Genomic DNA, 22,573 nt, shown 5'->3' on the forward strand with positions numbered 1-22,573 from the left:
TGTGCACACCCCTTAATATTCAGTTTAGGAGGGTGCTTGTTGGTAATAGATGGGAAGCCTGGCTTCATCTGGTGCGTAGACTGATGGACGTTCAGCTACAACATCAGCCCGATCAGTTGTGTTGGAAGCTTACTAGGTCTGGACATTTTACCGTTAAATCGATCTACATCGATGTTATTAACTCGAGTGTCATTCCCAATTCCAAACATGTTTGGAAAGTTAAAGTTCCTTTGAAAATCAAAGTGTTTATGTGGTTTGTCCATAAACAGGTCATTTTAACAAAGGACAACTTGGTTAAGCGCAATTGGACAGGATCTACTAGGTGTAGTTTCTGTGATCGGGATGAAACCATTAAACATCTATTCTTTGAGTGCCCGTTGGCAAAAATCTTGTGGCGCTCAGTGCAAATTGCTTTTAACATTACTCCTCCGAGTTTGGAACGTGGCTGAATGGGATAGAGTCCGGTACAGCTAGACACATTCGTGTAGGAGTTTGTGCGTTGTTATGGGCAATTTGGAACTGCAGAAATGATTTGGCTTTTAACAGAATAACTACTATTCATTTTTTGCAGGTTGTATTCCGAGCTACGGCGTTGATCCGTATGTGGTCCCTACTCACTCCGACGGAGGCCAGGGAGCGTTTGGTTACTGGATCTGTCCGGTGGGAGATGGTAGCGCGAGATATATTCAACCGGTTTGGATGGCGGTCATGTAATAGGATTGGCAATTAGTTTCCATACCTAGTTTTCTGCCAGCCGGTTGTGGCTTTATGGCCTTTTTAGTATTTTCGTGTCGACGTCTATGTGAGCTCGACGTAGTTTTCTTTTACGACTTTTCCGACATTGTGGAACCTATTTTATTTATCTAAGTGGCCGTATGCATCCACCTGATGCAGAGGCCGGGGAATCACCCCTTTTCCAAAAAAAAAAGCTTGCCAAGCAACAGGCCTGTATATATAGATAGCTTGATACGCTGGTACAATAATCCGAGTATAATTAGAGAAGTAAGTGGAGAAAGACTCGGACACAATCTGCTATGATTGGGCTTCGAGTTCTCGTGTCTGCAACGTGATGATAGGATGGCATCCAAAACTTGGGGGGGCTCCTATTTGACGCTCAGTGCGACCTATAGCGTGCGTCGAGCGCCACTCGGGCCAGCCCACTAGGCAAGCACAGAGCGCAAAAAATCCTACTATAATCATCACTGTAGCACGTTTAGGTACTATACAGTGTGCTCTAGCCTATTGATTTTTCAATTACTTCGAACACATTTTGGACAGTACGAACGTTTTTTTGAAAAAAATATAACAAATTTTGAAATATAAAAAAAATAGATTTTTAAATTTTTTTTAGTTTGTCACCATTTTACTTAGAACAAGAATAAAAATGTTAAACCTGACTATTTAAATACTGAACATCTTTTGAAAATTTCTTTTAAATTTTGAAAAATCTGAACATTTCTTGAAAAGAGTGAACAAATTTTGAAATCCAAAAACAAAGCATGATTTTCTTGATATTATGAAGCTTTCTTACCATTTTCAAACAAATTTCTAATTTTTTTTACATTTTTACAAAAAGTGAACGATTATTGGAATTCCGAACATTTCTTGAAACAAGAGAAAAATTTTAATTCACGAATATATTATGAAAAAATGGAATTTTTTTAAAATCATGAAGATTTTTAAAATTCCCGAGCTATTTTTGCAAATGTGAATTTTTTATTTTATTAACCAAATTAGAAAGATGAACATTTCTAAAATTTTGGAACATTAAAAATCCTGACCATTTTCCAAAAAACGTGAACAGTTTTTGAAAAATAAAAATAAACTTGAAAAGAAATAAGAAACGAAAAAAGGAAAATTAAAAATTAAAAATGAAGCAAAAAAGGAAACGTAAAGTAAACACATAAACAAAAATAAACAAATAGACTGGAAAACCGGTAAAAGAAACAAAAAAAGGTTCACGAACCTTTTAGTTCTCTAAACCGGATGGGGTAGTACCTACTCTATTTACACTAATGGGCCGGCCCATCGGGTTGCTCGGTCGCTTGCCCTATGGCAGGCGTCGCTAGTTTGCCACAATATGTGGCGAATAGGGAATTCTCCAAACTTGGTTTAGGGCATCTCCAACGCGGACCCTCAGACCGCTCGATTGCTCATATTTGTTCGAACCAAGCCAAGCAGACGCATTTTGTCATCCAACGCGGTATCCATTGGCCAGTAGACCGGTCCGAACACCCTTTTCCCGCACACCGGAGGCAAACCAGGGGGCTTTGCGGGAGTACGGACCGCTGCCACGTACACTTCGGACACCGGACCCACCCGAAAACCTGTCCCACGTCTGCGCCCTCTTCCATGTGAAGCGGTTGTCACGCATGCATGTCGGTCAGCGTCGCTCTAGAGCGTGAGCGCCGCATTTAGTGTCGCAGACGCGACCTCTTCCTGCAGTTGGCATTGAAGCGGCGCGCTGGCCGAGATCGCCGCCTGCATCGCGTCCCGATATCCGCGTCAGTTCAATGCGAGCGCAACGTGATTGGACTGGATGGGACAACTATCTACCGCATACAAATCGGTTGCACATCGGTCTGCCTGCGGCCATTGAACATGCACGCTGGCTGCATTGGCACAGTACGTCGGTTGGCCTGGCCGGCATCCCTATTTAAACGAGGTCGTGCTCGACACGATCCTCACCACACCACGTCAGCTTCCCATCCTTCCTCCATCCACTATATCCGCCATGGTCGTGAGCTCTCGCATTTTGTGGGAGAGCTTCTCGATGCAGAAGAAGCATGAGCTGGCCGACGATGACCCGACGATGGAGCGGGCCTCTCACAACGAACCGGCGCCCCTGCCTACGTCGTTCCATGCAGGCTTGACCATGGAGCAGGCGCATGCACACGTCGACACTGTCATGGTGGAAGAGCAACCAAAGTCGTTACCAAATGCTGCAGCCAGTATCGACGTTTCGACAAGCACAGAAGAGCAGCACTACAACCTCGACCTCCTCGCATATCACCAGCTGGAGGAGGGCCAGATCTACGGCGAGTTCGCGAGCAAGGAGGCCATGGCGTCCATGTCCACGGGGAACCCAAAATTCATTGTGGAGCAGTGACGCTCTACAAGGCCACGCCCAACGCTCGTGCGACGGCCTCATATATGCCCAGGCCGTGCAGGCAGCCGCGAACTCGAACACCGCCAGCTGCAAGACGTTTGCGCCGGCAGCTATGCACCATTGGCACCGCCGCTAAGACGACGAGGCTAACCCGTCCACGTCCATCATCGACGGCCAGGGCGCAAACTCCAAGGAGAAAGAGTAGGGCATGGAAGACGGTGGCGCCTCGTGTTCCATGTGGGCCAGTCTGTGTCCCGTGTCCTACTCTTCCTTGTGGGTGACCACACATTCACTTCACAGGGATCACGGCCACGAGATGTGGACACGATGGGGAACAACAAGGACGTGGAGGCCTGACGCTTTCTGGGGCTCATGGCAGCCGACGAAGATTTAGACTAGGTTAACTTCCAAACACTTTTGTTTAGTTGAAATATATCAAAAATGTAATAAATTTGGCCTGGTTTAAATAAAAATCATCCAGTTTGTTAAAATACGGTTTAAAACGTATGTTGACATGGTTGGATGGTCGGCTCCCGTATCACTGTTCGGGACACGTCTGGACGCGACCACGGATAAATATAATATATGTTTTAGTGGTCCGCGTTGGAGATGCCCTTAGGTATTGTTCTGTAAAAAAGAAGGACATTAGAGAATTATACAGTGGAGTAGTGGTAGGGAAGTATATAAGTAGAGGTAAATGTATTTTAAATGGGACAAAATTATTCTAATGGCTGCACTTTCCCTGAGAAGTCTGTCTTTCTCAAGAATGTTATCAATGATTACAAGCTTAGATTTATTGGCCTTCACGAAACTAAGAAGAGTACTTTCACTTTGCCTATGCTAGAAAGAATTAGTAGCAATGATACTTTTTCTTGAGTTTTGTTCCTGCTGTTGGACATTCAGGAGGGCTTTTTTTGGAGTTAATACTGATTTTTACAATGTTTTAGATTCTGATAAAGGAGCATTCCATGTTAGGTGGTTTGTACTCCCTCCGTCCGAAAATACTTGTCCTAGAAATGGAGATGGCTCCATTTCTAGGACAAGTATTTCCGGACGGAGTGGAGTACAAGATAAGATTACTGGAGAGAAGATGCATTTAGTTAATGTTTATGGTGCTCATCATAATAGAGCGAAGGAATATTTCTTCATGGAAATAGTCCATATTTTCTATTTCAATGACTTTCCCATTATTATTGGTGGGGACTTTAATATAGTTAGAAAGATGTGACTCAAATAGAAATAGGCCCCGTAACAAATGGTCTCGATTGCTTAATGCAATCATAGAGAATTGTGGGTTGAAGGAAGTAGAGCTAGCTGGTAGCAGTTTTACTTGGTCCAACAAATCAATAGGTCCATGTTCGAAAATTTAAATAAAATTCCTATGTCTGTATCTTTTTAGAATTTATTTCCTTTAATGTTTTTTCGAACTCTACCTAGAGTACTTTCTGATCATGCACCTTTACTTGGATTATGGTTTGAGTCTCCCAAAATTACTAAGGCTCGTAAATTTGACCTTTGCTGGTTTTTAAGAAATGGCCTACATGTTGTACTGACAAATGTTAAGGGTGATATTTACTGTGGTAAAACTTTGCAAGATCAATGGCAGAATGGAGCTAGAGAACTTGTGGAAAAGCTTAAGGGTTGGAATTTGAATTATGTTTGGCTTTACAAAAAACAGATATTTTTTCTCACAAAATATATAGATGATATTGATAGAAAAAAGTGAACTAATAGGATTGAGTAGAAATAAATTTTTGATGAGGGAGAGTTTAGAGGAAGAATTGCATAAAATTAATAAAGATGAGGAGATCAAATGGTTGTGAGTGACCCAAGGGTTGAGGAACTCTTGGATGTGCTGAATAGAGAGGCCATTCACCAAGCTGATGTGGGTAACCCAAGCATTGTCACTGAGGGCGTCATGGACCCAAATAATTTTCCTCTTGGAAATGTAAAAATGGAGGGAGCCACATCCTTGGCACGAATGCCTTGCAGCCAAGCCATGTTCCAGAACCTCGCCTTTCTGTCACCAACTCTGATCTAAGTGAAAGCATAGAACAACTCTATGTCTCTAGATTACATGGGTTGCCGGTGCCCACCCAAGACCGGTCCGGTGAGGTCCACTCCGCCCACGGCCGTCGCACTCTGAGGGTCCAAGCGAACATCTCTAAATTGAGGACCCCAAGGCCACCAAGGGCGGTAGGCCAGCAAACAGTGTCTCAATTGATCTTGCATTTGTCACCCGAAATTTTGTCCGAGCCCGCCCCAAGTCAATGTATTGCAACACGTTGACATAAATTTCAGTGGATGTAAGATGATACATGGCTAGTGCAGTGAGCACCGCCTTGACTAAAGCGGTGCGGCCGGCCACATTGTATATATATGTGTAAGTTATACCAACAAAACTCACCGATGGATAGTAAAACTGCCATTTATACGTGTGCAGTATTACAAAATGAGATCTCTTACAAAATTCACTCAGATTTTTACACGCGATGTACGTACAAACAGAGAACTCATGCAACAGGGCTAGCTTTAGCAAATACTAGCAACAGCTAGGACCATAGAGGGGGGGCCTATCTCCTATGCCGGTATGCCCTAGCTACCGCCCGACTTGTCCCAACTAAACCAGTCTGACGGGGATCACAGATTCACGGCCTCGCAAGGTCAGCACATGATTCCGGCGACGGAGCCGTAAAAGTACATGGAGTTGGCAAGGGGGTCCATGTCGTAGCTGTAGAGCGGCCGGTAGGGCACGAAACCGCCACGGCACACCGTAGCCTCTCCTTCGTGACCGCGTGTGCGCCGGCGCGCGTTGGCGCCGCCGCTCTTGCCTCCCGCGCCTCTTCGTTTCGTCCCGGCGGACGTCGTCGCAGCGGCCGCGGCCGCGTCCTGGCTTCCTGCTGACACGTCGTTCGCAGCGACCGGCGGGGCTGGGTCAGGCTTCGTCGTCTTCGCCTTCTCCGCAGCGGCTGCCTTGGCACGCCTGGCGCCCTTGTTGCCGGCGAAACCCACGCACGCCAGCGGGTTGAGATGCACCATCGGCGTCGCGGTAGCGGACTGACTTGCGGTTCACGTGGGTTCTGTGATGGATGGAAATTAGTTTGCCAAAGCACCAGGCGTGTATATAGATAGATAGCTTGATACGCTGGTACAATAATCCGAGTCTAATTAGATGTAGCAGTAGTTAATTTCGTTATTAGAAGAAAGGACGGACTTGTGCTGGGCCTGCACACGTTGTACGAAGTGGAGAAGGACTCGGAGACAAATCTGGTATGATTGGGCTTCGAGTCCTGGTGTCTCTGCAACGTGGCGATAGCATGACATCCAAACTTGGGAATCATGAAAACTCGCTTTTCAATGGTGTTCTGGTGTCACCCCTCCAAAAAATAAATATATGTTGTTCTGGTGTCTGCTAGCCTGACACCTAATTTGGGGATCATGAAAGTCCCGCTCAGCTTGATCCATGTCACCAGGCAAGAACTCCAAGGGAAAATTCACCCGGTTATTTGGCTAATTCAGTGATAATAAAAAAGAGAAATGTTGGTGTTTTGTTTTCAATTGCTGAAAGAGCAAACACATATACAAATTGTTCTTTTAAAGTATACTCATCCACTTCTCAACCATCTCACGTTCTTAGTGTTCCTTTTTTTAAACATCCTTGGTGTTTTTGGTCGTCAGTTTTAATGATCTGAACATTGGGAGCGGCAGGTTAGTTCATTTTCTATCATTGTCTGAAAAAAAAGTTCATTTTCTTTCACTGTATTTTTATTTGTCCTTGATTGTTTTTTTCATTGTTTATATTTTTGAATATACTACAAATACGTCTATTCTGAAAATTAAATTTACTTCAATCGTTAAAAATCACGAATTTGAAAATTGTTAACACAGTGCAAATATTTGCTACCGTAATTTATAAAAGATGTTGATAGCATTAAAAAAAACTTGTTTGTTGAAAGAAGTTCATACATTTAAAAAAAACTTATGTGAAATTAGGAAAAAAAAATTATACAATGTAAAACTATGTACGTGTAATTAGAAAAAATATTTCATACCATTAAAAAATGTAAGTTACACTTAAACAAATGTGTAAGTGTCTCAAAAATATGTTTACGACATTAAAAAAATGTTTATACAATGTTAAAAAAATCCCCATAGTTTAAAATATGATTCATATCACTAAAATAATATTTCAAGATGTATTTGGAAATTTGTAATATGTATTCTAAAACATGTTTTGAAAAAATGTTAATCATATATTTGAAAAATGTGAAACTCATACTTTTTCATATATATACGAAAAATCTTGAATGTGTATAAAAAAGTATACATCAAAAGATATTTGTAAAACTGTTGTCATGAATTTGAAAAATGATAAATGCATACAAAAAGTTGTTCCTAATAAATATTTAGAAACTAGAAACTATTGAAAAATAAAAACACCAAAACATGAGGAAACCGGTGAAGAAACACAAAAGACCAAAACATAGAACAAAACCGTTGAAAACCGACATAGAAAAGCAAAAGAAGAAGAGATAAAAGAAACTATGAAAGAAAGAAAACTAAAGAGCTAAATAAACATAGAAAACCAAAAACTGCAAGAAAAACTAATACAGATAACACACAGAAAGAACAAGGAAAAACAATGCTAAGCTCTTCTCCCGCAGGAACCAGGCAATAGTGTGCTCCCCTATTTGCATAGGGGCGTCCCAGGTACTGGTTCATTCAATGAGAAGAAAGACATGAATGTAAGGTTCGTCGTGTCGGACTAATTCATTCTAGGAAAAAGGGGGAAGGGAGTCACCTGAGCTATGTGAGTCGTGGGCTGAGGAGGAGGTCGCTTTTCCCGATCCATCCCAGAGGGTTTTCCCCTCTCTCGCCCCATGATCCTTACCCATTTTTGCTATCGACTCAGCCCTATCTATTCATCTCTCTTTTTTTACATGAAGTTTTTTGTTCTCTTGTTCATAGATCTTGAAAGAGGATCAATAGAGATTTATCAAAGGATCTATCAATAGAAAGATCTACAATCTCTATCATGAACGTTTTCAACCGGATATTTGTGAAATCTTTAGTTAAGGGGTGCCTCTTGCAAAGGTCACTACCTCACCTTCTCTGGTTTGACAAGTGGCTTGTCGCAACCTGTGAGTCTCCCTTTTTCATAATTTCGTTTTTTGAATATTTAATCTCTTGAACCATGTGTCCAAATACCGAATTGTTTTCATCGTTGGATTTCCCGCCTTGAGATCTTCGAAACTATATCCCAGGTTAATATATTTCCACGATTTTTTCGACAAAAAACTAAAAATAAAAAAACCTTTAAATCCAAAAAATGAATACCAAAAAACAAAATTTGAAACCCCCCAAAAAACTGGTTCGTGCAAAAAAATGGCGAATACCGAAAAAGGAAGAAAAATATTGAATCCTGGAAGAACAGTTTGCGGTTTTGCACTTTGCTTGAAGGACAGGCTATGTTTTTCCTATATATTTTTTTGGAGAAGCAAAACTTCTCACATAAGCAAATATGTGCTTCGCGTGGAAGAACATATTTTTTCCCAAGAAGCACTGCACGGAAGCAAATCCGTGCTTCCATGAGAAGCATTTGCTTCTCGTGGAATCACAAATTTTCTCCCTGAGAACACAAGTATGTGCTTCTCGTGGAACACAATTTTTTTTGTGTTTCGCAGATAAAAAAAACTTCAAAACCTACCCCTTCCAAAACAAACTCATCTACAAATGGAAAATGTACTCTAAAAATATACAAATGGAAAATGTGTAAGAAAAAAATGAAATCCAAAGAGAGGGTCTAGCACGCGACATGTCACGACCGTTAGACGCATCTGCTCCCGCATATTGGCTGTCTAATTCGGTATGGGCCACATCTGCTGATGCTTGGGCCTAATGTCGGCCGCTTGTAGAGAGGAAAATTTAAAGCCCTCTGGTCAACTGGGCCTCTAGACAGCCCATTTAACTAACCGAGCCACGGTCCATAACAGTTCGGCCTTAGCTTCCTCCCCTCGGAGAAAGCGGACGAGGGGATCAATCGGTCGTTGCGCTCCTCCCACCCCCTTGGAAAAAGCTCGATGCACCCCTAAAAAAAAAAACTCGATGCGGTCGTCGGCGAGGTTGCGGGGCAGAGCCCAGCCGGCGGAGGCGACGCGGGCGTTGTGGTTTCGCCATCCCGGTCGCGGGCCAACTCCGTGCGGTAGAGGTTGGTTGGGGCCTCCCGGACCGCACGCCGATGTAGATCGACGCCAATCGTAGTTTGGCTACTCGGCTGTTCGTCGAGCGAAACTGCTCCGCGGTTTGAACGAAGCAATCATTCCTCGCTTTGGGAGGAATCCATGGCGGAATGCGGATGATGCGGCCCCCTTGCCGGCGGTGATTAATGTATGTCTCTCCGTTTTACCACCCTTCCGCTGCTTCAGTTCACGACGCATGTGTATATTCTCGTCCAGAATACTGTATGAACATCCATCACCATGGTTCTCGGCTAGGTTCTGTTCTATATTTGTTTTTTCATGTACCACTCCTTCTTCGACCGAAAGATAACATTTGTGCTAATATCCTCCTAATTCCAATTATGTACAGGCAGTATTCATACTGCTGTGGTCAATTGATTCGGCCAGATCTTTGGAGATTGGTTATCACATTTTTTTTTACTCTCTGGACAGGTAATGACTTCACTTCGGCTGACAGACCTTATCCTTGCATGTTTTTACGGCCTACGATTGCTTCCGTGTGATTCATACCATGGTGCTATTTACTACTGGATGCGACAGGTGGCTTAGAATAGAACAACGTAGTGAAATCGCAAGAAAAATGCAGCCATGCTGTTCTAGAGGGGGGCGAAGCCTCAACGTTTTCTTGCTTCTATCCATAAATGAGAAAAGCCCAAAATATCCGCGTATACTTTGTTTCCTAAATACACGGTGTGAAAATGTAAAGGAAAATCGTTTGGCTATTAATGTCGCTGTTTTGATTGCTTGCAGCGAGTGATGTTCCAAATTGGCATTCTTCATCAGAACTAAGGTATAAGGCGCGCCTTCAAAACAAGGGAACAGTAAGTTGCCAAGTAACATGTGCGTTCAACATCATTTCCCCATTATTCATGTTGAGGTAATCCAGTGAATTTAACTATGATGACCTTCTGTTGGTATTCTCCTGTAGGTATCAAAGAAATGGAATGGTTAGCTTCTGTACTTCTTCAAGAATTTCTGAAAGGATATAATAAACAGGTACCATGTTACAAAGTTCCCTTTATTGATATCGTTGCAATCTTTCGCAGCGTGTTAGCCACCTTATTCTACCAATATATGTTCCAGAATTACTCGGACCAGTTTGTGTTTAGATGAGTGTTCCTTTCCTATTTGCAATGTTCATGATATCGGTAACTGGTACCGTAACGTTCGGGTGCTGAGTAGGGATAAATAAGCGAATTTTCCAGTTATTCGGCCGATAAATCAGTTAATCGTCTTTTCGGTGACCCACCGAGTAACGATTAACTCACTGAGATGCCGATTAACTATCCGATATTTGGAACAATTCCTATTCAATTGACTCCGTGAATATTTTTAATGTATCGGATATAAACAGCAAAGTACTTAGATACCTGATGTGGCATAGGTCACAGTTTATGTACTCTTGTACTACTACTATAGGTTCTGCTATTTTACACACAACTATCTATGAACATACTTGCACATCCATATCTAATGTCAGATAAATATATATGCTCATTTTCCGTTGTTTTAAGGCTCATCCTCAGGTTCATTACATCGAACCAGATGGTTGCAATAATCTCCATTATGAACAATTGTTGGTGTGTTCATGCTGATGCTTGGAGAAATAAATCATTTTTCTAAGCTTTGGTTCTTATTTGTAGAAGTTGGACGCTTAATTGGACATCCCTCCTATAAAAATGAATATTGATGCTTAAAAAATACTCGGTTTCTTTAACTAAGCACCTTGCATTGTATAAGGCAGTGGTGCGGTTGGCGATCCTGCACCCGTCAATACATATTCTACGGCCAACTAGCCAAAATTAACACTAATGGCTATTGTCTACTTTTTTTTTGAGGGAAATGGCTATTGTCTACTAATCTGCCTATGCTGATGGAGGGCCGGGCCAAGGCATGTGCAGCCTGTGCTGCCCGGACAGGGCCCCAAGTTTATAGGGGCCCCGAATTTCATAGGCAGCACATAGGCCCATCCATCAAGCGAACCTCTCGTGCAGGAAAAAACAGCCCATATGCCCAGCAATCTCACAGACAGATCAGCAAAAAGGTAATGCGATTTATTCACTACTCCCAGATTTCGAACCCGCAACCCCGCTCAGTAAAAAAGCTGCGGCAACCAAGCCAGTTGTTGAAGTTTTCTACTTTTATACAGGAATAAATTTTATAAGTACTCCCGCCTCAGTATATAAGTCACTGAGGTGCACGCTTCCTGCCATTTATGGATATATTTTCCAAAATGCCTCTTGGAAGCGTTTTTGTTTGATGGATTAAGACATCTCAAACGCCTTAGTATATCCAATAAGCATAATGGGAAAACACCTTTTTTTGCCATTTTCATCAAAATGCCTAAAAGGAAATCTATATGAAGATTTTAGGCACATATCCTGCACATGGATGACGACTAGGTCCAGCGCCACAAGCGCAGCGGATGTTCTTTTGTAACGAGGTAGGCCCATCTTAGAGTTTGGCACAGGGCCTTGATTTTGCCGGCCCGGCCTAGATTGTTAATTATGACCGTAGCTAGCTTTTTTCACCTATGTACTTCCTCCGTCCCAAAATAAGTGTCTTGTACTAAGCTTAGGACACCTATTTTGGGACAGAGGGAGTACTAAACTACTAATAATATGCGTTTAGTAAATCTCCCTCAGCCCTCATCTTATACATGTCAAAATTGTACAACCATTTGTAGTTCTTTTGATTGTGCGATCGGTGACGCTAATTTTGGAACTTGCAGTTATGAAAGGGAATTAGCAGTTATGTTCTCTTCTCATGAATTTATAAATATTTGATCTTATGGTAAGTCATAGTGGCATATACAAATGTAGCTGTATTCCTATAACGCCAAAGGGGCACATTATCGTTACATTTTATGATAATTATTTTTCTGCACCGGCCTATTAATTTTATCAACTAGGTTTGGCCTTTGCCATACTCAAATCCTGGTTGCGCCACTGGGTCGAGCGGGCAGGCGGGAGAGCGGCCACAACGTTGTTTTGGCTACTCTTGGTTATCGTCCGCTCTTCCTAGATCCATGTGGTTCCTCAGAGAGCTCCGGGTGGACGTCGGCTTCGTCATCATCGGTGGACAGTGACACCACCCGATGGCTAGCCAAGTTCCAATCTCTCACTTACCTTAGTTGATAGGTTTTGGCGAAGTATTTTTAAGTGAAATTTGTGTTCCCAGCTAGTACTAATATGTGTTCCTAATGTGAAAACTTGTGCTCAAAACTAATATGTGCTTCCAACATGTGCTCCTAACTATTACAGCTTATAGTTATGAAAGGGAGTACTAACTTATGTGCTTTCAACCACACCAAGATGTGTCCTTAGCGTGAACCTCCTTCAACGTGAACTAACATGGTCTCCCACAATTGTGCTTCGAGAAACACATATGTGCCTCCAACGTAAACTAACCCATGCTCTCACCTACGACACGTGGTGGTGCTGAGATTTGCCACATGGAGCGCTCTAGCGCTCCCACCGTGGCAGTAATGCAAAGCGGGTTGTTCCATCCGGCACAAACCATCTACACCACACTAGGCAGGTAAGATTTGAGCTGCTCTTTGAATGATGTGAACCATGACAAGGCTCCTGGTGCGCCTGATGGATTTTCAATGTCTTTATCCGCAGGATGATGAGAATTTAATGGATGACCCAGTTGATGAAGAAGAATAAAAGGTGTTGCATATATACCAAGTCAGTCCTCACGGGCTGACTCTACCGCACTTCAAAAAACTGTACGTCTTGATACTTAACCCACACGTATATGTATATATAAGCTGTACAGTGTCCTACTCGATGATGTACACGTAAGATCTGAGCCAACTAATCTATCCTGATATACAAAAGATGTGGTAACCGAAATTGTACACAATCTGCTCTCTGAATCTATTCGCCTAAACCTCTAAAACTACCTAGTGCCTACACCTTTGGTTAGAGCTCACGAGCTCGAAAGGGCATGATCCATCCTAAAACGTAGCAGGACGTTTGCGCTTCCCAAGTACGCCCGGTTCATCGCCCTCTAGTTCTGGAGCCCACATTGCCTCCTTCTGCTTCCGAGCTAGTAGTATTACATCGCGCTCCGGCGCAACTATACCGTCCATCTGTCCGATGCGTCTCCTTGAGTTTTGCTTCGCACTGGGGGATCCCGGCAAAGGTGCAGGGTGCCGCCACAACCTCGCCGCCTTGGATTTTACGTGCGCAGCCAGCACCTCTCCGCCCTGTGCGTCTCGGCGACTGTCCCTCTTGCGAACCTTGCACATGATGTAGGAGTTCATCTGTTCCAGGAATAAGACAGTTTGGTAAGCGATGAGAATTGAGAAAAGATCATTAATCTGAAGCAAGTGGTTCACATGTTCACATGCGTACCTCTGGCTGCGCGAGGTTCCTGAGGTCGCCACGGTCTGCGTTGAGCTTGTACTCGAACATGCTCCACGGGGTCCTGCGCCCGTGCAGCAGCCTGCCGCGGTAGAAGTCCATGGACGTCTTGAAGGCGACGGTGCGGCGGCCCTCCCTCACGCGGGACGGCCGGCCGCGGATCCTCCAGTACCCGGCCGGGGTGGTGTAGTAGCACCCGTTGCTGTACGCCATGTCTTGCTTGTGCACGAAGAAGAACCCCAGTCGCTCTTTGTCTCCGTCTTCTTCGTCAACTGCGTGCATATAGGTGGAAGAGTTAGACTCTTTCATGCCACTGTGTATCACAACGTCCATGACTGCTTTATGCACATGAAAACAACAAATAATTCAATAAAAAGTTGTTTTCGGAACTTACGTCTTTTGTCATCTGCGTCCAGAGCATAAATATTGACCAGCTCTTCTATTCTTCTTGGAAGCGCCAGATTCAGGACTTTGGGCTTGAGATAGTGGAGCACGATCTCCTTGTCCGTGGGGCGAAATCTGAATCCTGGTACTAGCCACCATGGTGTACTACTTGTCTCATCAACTTCAGTAGACGTCTCGGTTGCTTGCTCGTCGGATACATCACTATGTTCCGTTGTAATCGAGCTATTCATGCTATCAGAATCGACAATGTCGTCGTTGTTGCTACTCGGTTGCTCTACGGCCGAGCTAGTCAAGTCATCGCTGCTGCCACCAAGCTGTGTTGACGATGACACCATGGTACTGTTCCAAGTCGTCATTGTCGCGCTGCAATGCGTGACGATATTGCTATCAGAACACACAATGTTCTGACCAGGACATGAGTCTTCGTCTTTTCTAAAGATTTTGTTGGTCGAATCTTTGAATGTTCGCTCTATCCAATCGGGTGAATCGTTGTCACTGTTGCCACCAAGCTGGGTCTGCATTGTCGATGATGCCAGGGTACTGTTCTCCATGGGTCGATGCAACAAAAATTCTGCCGACCTCGTTAAAGCCGTCATTGTTGAACTGCATTGCGCGTTGGTGTGGCTGTCGGAACATACACTGCTCTGATCAAGACATGAGTCCTCGTCTGTTCCAAAGAATTCGTCGTTTGAAACTTTGGATATCTGCTCTCTGCAATCGCGTGAGTCTTCCTCCTCCATGGGAATTCCCTCAGAGGAATCACCCTGCCATAGCCGTTCGTCCCATTGCTCGGAAATTCCCACGGTGGAATCTAGGCCTCCGTACACAGTGCACCACCACGATAGTTGATCCCAATGGCGTATGATACTGAGGTCGATCGAAATTCTGTCGTCATAATGTTGACTGAGCTCATGCTGTAGGGCATTGCGGCAGAACTGAAACACCGATATGTCCGACGTCGAAAGGTACTCGTTAGCAGACCGATATCGCCCTCCTGCGCCAGTGGAAGTGCGAGGCTTTGCCTTGTATGCCGGTCTCTCTGATATCATCGGGTGACGGTTCGCCATGGCTCGCCATCGGCTGGCGGTGCTCTCCTCCACGCACGGCAACGTCAACAGTTCGATATCATCACCTGACCCCTCACGTGTCAACAGTTCGATATCATCGTCGTGTCGCCGGGGCACCAAAGTGTATACACCCGCCCCACTGGGTGTAGTCGTCGTCAATGTAATCCTGGCGATATAAGCCTGTACTTTATTGATCATCGCTAGACGGCAATTCAGCTTCGACGTCGTTGCCGGATGACGACGACACGGCGCTCTTCTTCTGCCGGCGGTGCTGTCCTCATCGCCCAAGCTCAGAAACACCTGGTGGGAGTTACACGACGCCGGGTTTTGGCCGCCGTCGGCGCGAACGTCTAAGCTGCCGAAGGTATCCACCTCCCAGCGAACTTTTCCATGGGCGCGGCCGCGTTGGAGCGGCCGGCAGAGGCACTGGAGGAGCAGCGGCAGCAGGATCACCAAAAACGCCTCGAGGAGCGAGCACCCGTCGGCCGGCATGCTGCTGGATATTGTCGCCATATTTGTACGCGGGAGGAGGCTCGGTGTGGATTAATGTCTGGCGGTACGTCGCCTTTTATGAGAGAGAGAGCAGAAAATTCCGACAGCACGCGCCACGATCTGAGAGCTATTGTATGCGTGAGTGTCCCAATTAGCTACGTACTGCTAAGCTAAGCAGCTCGGACTTTGTTTCTTACCATGGAGAACTCGAATAAAACGTCTCATTCCGTCTACTAGAATCTAGATCTATTTCCTGTCGCACTCGGACACCATCGCCTTCCGATTAGAGAACTATAGGGGAATTTGTATAGGAGTCGGACACGGTTTAGGATTTTTTATAGATATAATAGGACACGGTTTAGTACTTGACAGTCACAACGCTTTTCCCTGCTCAAAGGTGCAAAATAGGCCTGCTAAGAATCTATATAGGGGCAATCGTATTTAACGCCCGCAGCGCAGAATAGTTCACAGAGAGCAACCAATCAACGCGTATTCCTTCGGGAGCCCACCGCAAGGGTCACTTTTCGTGCGCCGGGAGTGCGTCACTACAGCCGTCATGTTTCGGGCTCCGGGCGCTCCCTCTGGATTTTGTTTTATTTTTATTTTTCTCTACGCATTTTTGGCTTTTAGATGATTTTTTAGGGTTTTTTCTGCTTTCCAATTTTTCTTAGGGTTTGGACAATTTTACGTGAATTTTTTTCTTCCTTCCCCGAGAGCCACAGATTTATTTCTCGTGGAGGCATGGATTTACTTCCGCGAGTGCCTCTCAGGACAGGAAAAAAGGTTTTTTTTTCTTCCGCGAGAGGCACAAATTTACTTCTTGTGCAGGCACGAATTTTTTCTGTGACAGGCACGGTCTGAGAGTTGCAGATTTACTTCTCTCGGAGGCGTGAATTTGCTTTCTCGAGAGGCAGGGTGTGCCTCTCGGGAAAGAAAAAAAACACATTTTTTTCGTGAGAGGCACAGATTTACTTCTAGTTCAGGTATGGATTTGTTTCCGTGAGAGGCACAACCTCGGGAAAGAAAAAAAAAACATTTTTCCTTCCACGAGAGACACAGATTTACTTCTTGTGGAGGCACGGATTTGCTTCCACGAGAGTCACAGTTGTGCCTCTTCGGAAAGGGAAAAGACATGCTCCCAGTTTGGTTTTTCGTCCGATTTGTTTTGTGATTTTTTTTGTCGAAACCTATCAACAAGCGATCTAGTTTTGAAGATATCGACACGAGGAATCCCATGGTAAAACGATTTGAGATTTGGACTCACGGTTTAGGAGAGAAAATGTTTTAAATAAATTAATCTATGAAAAAAAAAGAAAAACTCCAAGGTTGCGACAAGTTGTCGCAATCTGGGAGGTGGGAGTGACCTTTACAAAGAGTGCTTCTTAATTAGTTTTTCTTAAGACATGAGTGCTTCTTAATTAGTGATTTCATATTTCATATACCATAGAAAGCGTGCATTCCTTCTGGCCACATGGGCTGGTCCAATTAGGAAACTCTATGTACGATTCCACCTGAAAGTTTCTGCACGGTTTGGAAAAGGTTTCGGCCTTTTTCTTTCTTTGTTTTCTCTTGGTTTTTACCGGGTTTCTTACAGTTTTCCATTTTATTTCTCCTTTAAGATATTTTATTCTAAAATTATAAAATTCATGAATAATTTTTAAAACCTAGGAGTAGTTTTGCAAATTTCTATTTTTTCTAAAAAACGCATGAACATTTTTGAATTTATTAGCATTTTTTAAATTCATCAATATTTTGGATTCATGAACGTTTTTAAATTTTGTGAAAATTGTTAAGTCTTTTGTATATGATGAGCAGAACCAAGCCCAACCCATAAATTACAAGTCCAGACAGGCCCTGCTCAGGGAAGGGTATCGCAATCCATTTCCAGCTTACAATTCGAAAAGACTCCCTCAAGAAAAATAAAAGATAATAGCCGACTATCGTAGCCCGTACTTCCTCCATTGTAAAATGAGCACATGATCAATAACTCGCAAACAAAGAAAGTCAAGAGAATTGTTTATACTACACCATTGGCTCATAAAGTCGTAGGTCATAGGTGGCCTTGTATGAATTGGCTCGTTATGCTTTTTCTAATACATAATATAGCATAGAGAAACGTAGAAACTAAGATATCCATCTTTTTTGAAAGGGCGGAGTACTATATATCTTGTTTAGGGGTAAATGTTGTACTTTATTGCTCAATCTGGAAGGAATAGTTCGTTACAGCATCATGTGGCTCAATAAGCCAAACATGTCAACCTAAACTTAATGATAAAGAAAACTTTGCTATACTATCAGCTTCATATTTCCTTCGACGAGATTCATGCACTAGTAAACAAGATTGGAACTCATTTATCCTTGCAATCACCTCCCTAAACCGTCATGTTATCACATGCTATGAGAATTTTTGTCTGCATCAAATCGTCAATACCCACTTTGTCCAGTTTATTGGGCCGGAGGGCTATATGCAACGTCCTTTTTTAAGGCCAAGCAATTTATGACGTTGGGGTGCTACATTCATCTTGTGTCTTCACTGATTGCACAGAGAAAAATCATTGCTAGTCATGCAAAGAGAAACAATACGTTGCATCCATTGGAAAATTCGTGTCTGAGCTCGAGCTCAGATCGGCCCGATATCCTAGCGCTTCAATCGCCTCGGGATGGCCACTGTACCTCGGGATGGCCAAAGAGAAAGTTTGACAGAAGTTTCCTTCATACTTGAATCAAGCTTTTTCTATATCTTCAGGTCATAGGAGCCGTAGTTTTCAGATCATCTACTGATCTACACACCTCACACAAGTAATATTAAGTTGCTAAAAGCAAGAAAATGCAACCACTTTTGCAAGTTTGGCAAAGTTTTCCCTCCATTTTTGAAGCTAGATATCTGTATTTTTTTCTTTTATAGTAAGACAACTTTACTTTCACATAGTGGCACGCTGTGGCACACTGCTGGATACAAAAAGTTGCAACGCACGGCCATATGTGCATAGTCTTATGATATACAAGAGATGTAGTAACCGACAATTATGCACAACCTGCACTCTGCATCTATTCGTTTATTTAAACCTATGGATCATGAAACATAAAACCACTAAAACTACTAGTGTCTACAACTTTGGTTAGAAACTTAGAGCTTACGAGCTCGAAAGGGCAGGATTCATCCTAAAATGTAGCAGGACGCTTGCGCTTCCCAAGAAGTAGGCCTGGTTCGTCGCCCTCTAGTTCCGGAGCCCCCATCGCCTCCTTCTGCTTCCAATCTAGTAGTATTACATCGCGCTTCGGCACAACTATCTTGTCCATCTGTCCGATGTGTCTCCTTGAGTTTGGCTTCCCACGAGGGGATCCTGACAACGGTGCGGGGCGCCGCCACAACCCTTTCGCCTTGGATGGCGCCGCCGGCGCAGCCTCCACCTCTCCGCCCTTGGCGTCTCGGCGACAGTCCCTCTTGCGAACCTTGCACACGACGTAGGAGTTCATCTGTTCCAAGAACAATGACAGTTTGGTAAGCGATGAGAAAAGATCATTGATGTGAAGCAAAATGGTTCATATGTTCACATACGTACCCATGGCCGGGCGAGGTTCCTGAGGTCTTCTCGGTCCGCGTTGAGCTTGTACTCGAACATGCTCCACTGGGTCTTGCACCCGTGCAGCGCCCTGCCGCGGTAGAAGTCCATCGACGTCTTGAAGGCCACGGTGAGGCCGTCGTGCTTCACGCGGGACGGCGGACCACGGATCTTCCAGAACCCGACCGGGGTGGTGTAGAAGCACGGGTTGCTGTATGCCGCGGCTTTTTTTGAAACGAGGCTGTACGCCGTGGCCTTTTTTGAAACTAGGCTGTACGCCGTGGCTTGCTTGCGCACGAAGAAGAAGCCTAGTCGCTCTTTGTCTCCGTGTCCATCAACTGCGTGCATATACGTAGAAGAATTAGACTGTGTCATGCCAATCTGGTAATAAATCACAACGTCCAGCTGCTTTATGCACTGAAAGCAAAAAAATACGGCCTATGCAAGTACAGTGCAACGTACAAGTTGTCTGAAATTCAGAAAATTAGTCGAGTGGATTTAAATAATTTACACGCTATATATACATTTATTTACTGTGTCACATAGTTTAGAACCCAAGTTCTACCCACACGTTTAGAAATACAAAGGGAAACTGTGTTGTGTATCCACAACAGAATTCTCTTTTACTTGTTCGATCACGTGTCGTTGAGTTTGAGTTCAAACGACTGAAATATAATAATAAACATATAGTCTTAGTTTGCTCGATATTTTTCTTACAATTTAGGGCTCACGGTCCCTCCATTTAGTGAGGGCGCCAGCACTTTTTGAAAACCTAGATCAACAAGTGATGGCTTTTAGCCTAGATCTTCACCTGCAGGTGCAAAGTGTCATTGCAGCTGCATGTGCCAACCATGGTAGCATGCAATTGGCCGGAAAAAAAAAACTTCCGTGCAACTTCGGTTCAGTTCATTGAGCTACATTTCTTTTTGAAAATCCAAGATGCATTTGCACTTCACCGGACGAGACCAAGCAAAACAAAAATATTAATAACTCAGTAAAAGATGTTTTCGGAACTTACGTCTTATGTCATCTGGGTCCAGAGCATAAATATTGACCAGCTCTTCTATTCTTCTCCTATATGGTTGAAGCGCCAGATTCAGGACTTTGGGCTTGAGATAGTCGAGCACGATATCCTCATCTGTCGGGCAAAATGTGAATCCTGGAATGAGCCAATATGGTGTACTTGTTTTATCAACTTCATTAGACGTCTCGATGTGGTCATTGTTGCTATTTGGTTGCTCTGATGTCGAGCTAGTCACGTTGTTGCTGCTGCCACCAAGATGCATTGATGAAGATGCCACGTTACTGTTTGAAATCGTCATTGTCGCACTGAAATGTGCGCCGATCTTGCTATCAGAACACACAATGTTCTGATCAGGATATGAGTCTTTGTCTGTTCCAAAGAATTGGTTGGTTGAATCTTCGAATGTTTGCGCTCTCCAGTCGTTTGAGTCATTGTCATTGTTATTGCCAAGCTGGGCTTGCATTGACGACGATGGCATGTCTGCAGGTCGATGCAACAAAATTTCTGCTGACCTCGTCGAAGTTGTCATTGTCGCGCTGCAGTGGGCCTTCTTGTGGCTGTCAGAACACACACTGCTCTGATCAAGACGGGGGTCATTGTCGGAAAATTCGTCTGTTGAATCTTTGAATGTCCGCTCTCTCCAATCATGTGAGTCGTCCTCGTCCTCCACCGGAACTCCCTTGGAGGAATAGCCCCGCCATGACCCTTTGTTCCGTTGCTCGAGAAATCCCATGGGGAAATCTAGGCCTCCATATACAATGAACCACCGTGATAGCTGATCCAAATCGCGTATGATGCGGAAGTCGATCGAAGTTCCCTCGGGACCAGTGCCCATGGAAGTGCCAAACTCTGTCTCCACGTGCCGATCCCAATTGCATACGATACGGATGTCGGTCGAAGTTCTCTGGGGACAATGTTGATTGAGCACGTGGAGTAGAAAGCTGTGGCATAACTGAAGCCCCGCAAGGGTCGGCATCGAAAGGCACTCGAGAGCCGAGAGTCGATATGGGCCTCTTATGCCCGTCGAAGTGCCAAGCTCTGCCTTCACGACGTTGTCTGTGAGTCTCTCCGAGATCGTCCAGCGATCATCCACGGTGGCTCGCCTTCGGCCGGCGGTGGTCCCCTCCACGCACGGCAACGTGCCGTGGAAGTTGTCACCCGACGTCTCACGTGTCGACGGCTCGATATCATCCGCATGTCGCCAGCGCGCCAAAGTGTAGACACCCGGCCCAGTGGGTGTAGCCGCCGTCAATATAATCCCGGCGATGTAAGCTCGTAGTCTATTGATCATCGCCAGACGGCAATACAACGTTGACATCGCCGGATGACAACGACACAATGCTCTTCTGCTGCCGGCGGCGCTGTTCTCCTCATCGCCCACGCTCAAAAACATCTGGTGGCATCTACACGGCGCCGGGCTTCGGCCGGCGGCGCGAACGCCCTTGCTGCCGAAGGTACCCTCCTCCCAGCGAACTCTTCCGTGCGTCCGGAAAAACGCCTCGACCAGCGAGCGCCCGTCGGCTGGCACGCCGCTGGATATCGTCGCCATGTGTTGCGTCGGAAGTAGGATCGGTGAGGATTGATGTCTGGCAGTACGTCGATGGTCGTCGCCTTATATGAGAAGAAGCAGTAATTCCGACAGCACGCGCCATGATCCCAGCCCCGTCCGGAGGCGGCAAGCATATGACAGCTATGCTCGAGTGTCCCAGTTATAGTTACTCTAAGCTAAGCAGCTCGAGCTTTCTTTCTTGTTATGATGGAGAGGATAATGGCCACTGCTAGCCGTAAACCGGCTGATGCTAGGGATTTATAAACCGCCTTGTCAGCCGTTGATTTGGTTTAACTTGGGTCGTTTGATCTCTAGACCAGCTAGCTATCGGCTATGTGCACAGCATCCTCGTTTCTTCAGGTTGCGGCAGCCCCGTCACAGACTCACAGTCACAGGTCATCTCACGGGAAAACGCCCACGAGGTCGCCATGCACGGCCACAGGTGCAGCGCCAGGTTGCCACAACGACGCTGCTGCAACCATCCATTGAAGCACCGGCGATGCTCTGGCAGCCCGACAATGCTCCAACACAACACCGTGATGCTTCGTTGCAGCACCGACGATGCTTCGGCGGCCGACAATGCTGGAACACAACACCGGTGATGCTTCGTTGCAGCACCGGCGATGCTCCGGCGGCCCGGCAATGCTTCAACATAACACCGGTGATGCTTCGTTGCAGCACCAGCGATGCTCCGTCGGCCCGGCAATGCTCAAACACAACACCGGTGATTCTTCGTTGCAGGACCGGCGATG

General features: G+C 44.9%; 2 protein-coding genes and 1 long non-coding RNA gene across 4 annotated transcripts; 1 reads left to right on the forward strand and 2 right to left on the reverse strand.

Annotated features, from left to right (window-relative positions):
- Positions 1-9,145: 9,145 nt before the first annotated feature.
- On the forward strand, positions 9,146-13,138 carry LOC123053831 (uncharacterized). Of its 2 annotated transcripts, none has more exons than XR_006425869.1 (6): positions 9,146-9,496; positions 9,698-9,780; positions 10,099-10,188; positions 10,277-11,392; positions 12,612-12,888; positions 12,975-13,138. It is a non-coding gene; the product is annotated as an uncharacterized lncRNA (long non-coding RNA). The 2 variants fall into 2 exon arrangements; XR_006425868.1 differs by having other exon boundaries at positions 10,099-10,169.
- A 22-nt stretch (positions 13,139-13,160) lies between these two features.
- Positions 13,161-15,973, reverse strand: LOC123053829 (uncharacterized). Its single transcript, XM_044477406.1, has 3 exons — positions 14,116-15,973; positions 13,713-13,993; positions 13,161-13,621 (listed from the first exon to the last, which is right to left on the reverse strand). The coding sequence occupies exons 1-3, from the start codon at positions 15,704-15,706 to the stop codon at positions 13,313-13,315; spliced, it is 2,181 nt and encodes a 726-aa protein (XP_044333341.1). The 5' UTR covers positions 15,707-15,973; the 3' UTR covers positions 13,161-13,312.
- Positions 15,974-16,378: 405 nt separating this feature from the next.
- LOC123053830 (NAC domain-containing protein 45-like) lies at positions 16,379-19,677 on the reverse strand. The gene is made up of 2 exons (XM_044477407.1): positions 19,249-19,677; positions 16,379-19,162 (listed from the first exon to the last, which is right to left on the reverse strand). Exons 1-2 carry the CDS (start codon positions 19,621-19,623, stop codon positions 18,848-18,850), a joined length of 690 nt encoding a protein of 229 aa, XP_044333342.1. The 5' UTR covers positions 19,624-19,677; the 3' UTR covers positions 16,379-18,847.
- Between the last annotated feature and the right edge of the window lie 2,896 nt (positions 19,678-22,573).

This window comes from Triticum aestivum, chromosome 2D (genome assembly GCF_018294505.1).
Source record: "Triticum aestivum cultivar Chinese Spring chromosome 2D, IWGSC CS RefSeq v2.1, whole genome shotgun sequence".
In the NCBI taxonomy this organism is placed as follows: domain Eukaryota; kingdom Viridiplantae; phylum Streptophyta; class Magnoliopsida; order Poales; family Poaceae; genus Triticum; species Triticum aestivum.